This window comes from Meleagris gallopavo, chromosome Z (assembly GCF_000146605.3).
Source record: "Meleagris gallopavo isolate NT-WF06-2002-E0010 breed Aviagen turkey brand Nicholas breeding stock chromosome Z, Turkey_5.1, whole genome shotgun sequence".
Classification (NCBI taxonomy): Eukaryota; Metazoa; Chordata; class Aves; order Galliformes; family Phasianidae; genus Meleagris; species Meleagris gallopavo.
This window is the reverse complement of record NC_015041.2, coordinates 47,642,481-47,646,413: the sequence shown is the minus strand read 5'-3', so window position 1 is coordinate 47,646,413 and position 3,933 is coordinate 47,642,481. Positions and strand designations below refer to the sequence as shown.

Genomic DNA, 3,933 nt, shown 5'->3' with positions numbered 1-3,933 from the left:
GTCGGTGCGAGGGGCGCCTCGGGGCGGGCCGGGCGTGGCGCGTGGGTGCTGCGCCCCAGTCTGGCGGAACGTGCGCGTTTGAGAAACGCTGAGGGTGTCTCTTGTCGTCAGGTTTCCTTTGACCAGGCCCGATCTGTGCAAGAAATGGGAGGCGGCGGTGAAAAGGAAAAACTTCAAGCCCACCAAGTACAGCAGCATCTGCTCGGAGCATTTCACGCCCGACTGCTTCAAGCGGGAGTGCAACAACAAGCTGCTGAAGGAGAATGCCGTGCCCACTATATTCTGTTACACTGAGCCCAGTGAAAAGGTAAACGCACACTGCTCACAGCCCGAGGTGCCAGAGTGCGGTTGCTGATGGTGCTCCTGTCTGTAAGGCTATCTGTCATCACAGCAGTTCGGATACTGGTTCTTCTTTCCTGATGTAACAATTGCAGGCTGACATTTGTATCCTGTCATTAACTACACTAGGTACGGCTTTGGTCATACGTGACCAGTCCGCCCCCAAAATTTGATAGATAATCCAAGTCCTTGCACCTCTTGAGGATTGATGGCCCATTCTTTCTCCTGTAAATAAGAAGACAGGTCTTGATGCGTTCTCTGTTGCAGATGGGGCTGCAGAGGCTAGTATTAAATTGTCAGTCCCATTTATAGCTTCACATCAGGTGGCTTGTACTCATTAGCCAGGTGCTGAGCTACTAAGCTGTGGCTACAGGTAGGACTATACAGATACCCCTGTGAAAGAACCTGAAAAGTCCAGCCTCCTACAAAATAACAATTGCAAAACTGTATTATAATTCAAAGTACCATCTAAAACTAGTGCGTCTCTGTTGAGTATTGAACATATTAAGGCAGTTTAGTTCCCAAACTAACAGCAACCCTTTCTCACAGCCTTGTCGCCTGTTCAGGCTGTCATCTTTATTTTCCCACACAGTATACGATATTGGATTTGATGCAGAAATAAAAAAGGAACATCTAGAACATAAAAGTGGAAATAACAGATGAGAGACCATAGCACAAGGTATAAAGTGAGATGTGGACAATTTTCAGGTTTACTTTTCTGTGCTAAGTTCTGTTTGATAATGCTTTCCCCGCAGTCTGAGCAACACACTGCCTGTGTCGCTTGCTGAACTTCTTGCAGTGTGAAAGCTGAAGGTGTGTGTGTAGAGAAATCTGCTAATGTGACATCAGTGCAGCTGGGGTAGTGTTAAGTCACATTCTCTCATTCATTGCAGTACCTGGCTATATGAACACAGAAAAGAGTAACTCCTTATGGAGGAGTTGGTGCTCTTCCTATTTATGTCACAGCAACTTTCAGTGTATCTTCAAGACGTTGAATAGTAGTGAAGAAGGAGGGTATTTTTACTGATTTTGAAATACAGCATTTTTTGCGTTATGATTCTTGTAATACCTTCTGAATCTTTTTTTTTTTTTTAGTTGTGTCTTAGAAGAACCATTTATTGGATGTAGGAAGGAATAAGAATTCATTTGTGACATGTGAGCAATATGAATGATGAGTTTTCTGTGACACATTGTGACAGCAGTAACTCAGCATGTGCTGCGTAACTCGTGAATAGATGCCTCTGTCTGAATGCAGCTGTCTGGCAACAATGCAGTTTTTGCTTTTGCACTCTCTGCACATTATGTCTTTGGTTTGTCATCTTAGCTAAGAAGTTTGAAAGCTATAGGTTGAACTTTTTAGAATATTGACACGTGATTTAGGTGGGCACATCTAGATCATCCACTTCTTATAACAGAGAACTAACACAGGCAGTTGGCTGGTTTTGTACTTTAAGGTGATCGATAATATCCGAGCACTAATGAAACTTCCCCTCAATACCAAATGCAGAATTGCATTCTCAGTTCCTTTGCCTAATGTAGTCTGTACAAGGACGATATCTGGACCTCCCAAGTTGAGTGTTGGTTTGTCTTTATATTAAGGCAAGGAGTTTAATGATGTGATCTTCCAGTCTGATGCGGGGACAGTTGGTGGCTGTTAAAATTGACATTGTGAATGTCTTCATGCATTTATTTGTAGTAATAATGTTGGGAACAGGGGATTAAAAAATTGGTTTCAGTGTCTCTTTCACTGGGACTTTCTTAGGCTTTTATTTATTTATTTATTTATTTGCCACTAATATGCATTATGTGTGCATTTCTGAATTAAGTATGTTCCTTTGGGGCAGAAAGAATCAGATTTCTGTTTGGCCTCCTCCCAAGTGATGAGAGGTATGCATTGTCCTGAACTATGCAAGTGTCTGAACCTATCTAGAGCAGTATGTTGAAGTCTGTAGTACGTAGTAAGTAGTACGATGTGGGGCCTAGCTCACTAGCTCACTCTGCTCTATCCCATCTGCCAGCCACCCAGTCCTGTTTTCTTACTCCTTCCGTATGCCATCTCTCATTGCATGACTTTGACTTTAATGCAGAACAGAACTTTCTTGCAGTGATGGTGGAAGAGTGAATAGCTTTCTGCCATCTTAGCAGAATCCTGTGTTTCGGAAAGGATTAATAGCAGAATTGGGAGAGCTGTTTATTTTGGCTCATCACCAAACCCTTCTGCTGCAATCCCAAAATAATGTGGTGGTCAGTCCTGGTTGTGAAGAGGCAGGTTTTTCTGTGCCTACCTTCTCTGCTCTGCCAGCTTGTCCACCTCCCTTGGTGAAATGGTTCTTATTCTGCCCTAACAGAAGATTCTCCAGTTCTGCTGTGTTCCTGGTTAAATTAGCTGGCAAGTTCAAAGTGCATGTGGTAAGATGCAGTAGAAAGAAAGAGGGACAAAGGGGAATGGGATAGCCTTGATGAGCTACCAGGTCAGCTGAACTCTTTTTCACAGGACTGCATCCAGGATCTTCAGCTAGTCCTATTTCACGTGTCCTCAAAAGTGAGAATGACTTTGGGGCTCTTCAGTTTCAGATTTGTTCTAGATATCAAGGATTTGATTTCAAAAGACAGTGGAAACAAAATTGCTTAAAATACCTCCAGTTTAGAAACCAGACAAGATGAGCCAGTTTTGAAAATTTAGGCTTTGAAATGTGGGATTTTTAAATCATTTTTAAAAATTTTAGTTCTAGCTGTTTACACTGTAGTTGCCTGTACTAATGGAGTTGTGTTGCAAAAATGTTATGCTTAGAAATGTATTTTTTTGTTTGTTATAGCCTGAGGAATTTTCAGAGCAGCCAGAGGATCCACTTCCACCACCGCCACCACCGCCGCCTCCACCGCCTCCACCTCCACCACCGCCACCTGCAGCTCCCATGCTACCACCATCTCCATCAACTCCTTCTTTTCATTTATCTCAGATAGATGCCAGATTCGTAGATCCAAGTATCGGTTTATTGATGCCTCCTCTCCAAACACCTAGCAATCTTGCTGTTTTTTGTGATCACAATTATACCGTAGAGGATACAGTTCATCAGCGAAAAAGAATTCAGCAGCTAGAGGAACAAGTTGAAAAACTGCGAAAGAAGCTCAAGACGGCGCAACAGCGATGCCGACGTCAGGAGAGACAAATTGAAAAACTGAGAGAGATTGTTCAGTTTCAGAAAGAAAAAGACATCCTAGCAGGAAAAGGCTATGTGATTCTGCCCAATGACTATTTTGAAGTTGTAGAAGTACCTGCATAAAAGTCATGAGCTTCCATTTCCACTTTGCTAGGCTAAGAAGTTTAGTTTAAAAACTCAATGCTCTCTAATTCTGTGTGTGAGACTCTTCCAGAATTCTAAATCAGCAAATAAGCTGATACATAGGAGATCGCGTTTTTTAATTTGTTTTCATTTAAGTTTGATATGTTTTTTTAATGTACTGAAATTGTAAACATCTCAGAATTAGAATGCACATTTATTTTTTGAAATAAGAATTGCTTTGCAGAAGGAAAGGATGCATGGTTAAATACACTTAAAATCTGTACTTTCTTTTTTCTCTCTCTCTTTCTCT

General features: G+C 42.0%; 1 protein-coding gene across 1 annotated transcript in view; it reads left to right on the top strand.

Moving 5' to 3' along the window:
* Positions 1-3,906, top strand: part of LOC104915207 (THAP domain-containing protein 1-like) — a 4,101-nt gene extending 195 nt beyond the window's left edge. The window contains exons 2-3 of the mRNA XM_031557426.1: positions 84-307; positions 3,156-3,906. Coding sequence (XP_031413286.1) covers positions 84-307; positions 3,156-3,623 — 692 coding nt within the window. The 3' untranslated portion in view covers positions 3,624-3,906. The remainder of the gene's footprint in view (positions 1-83; positions 308-3,155) is intronic.
* The last annotated feature ends 27 nt before the right edge of the window (positions 3,907-3,933 follow it).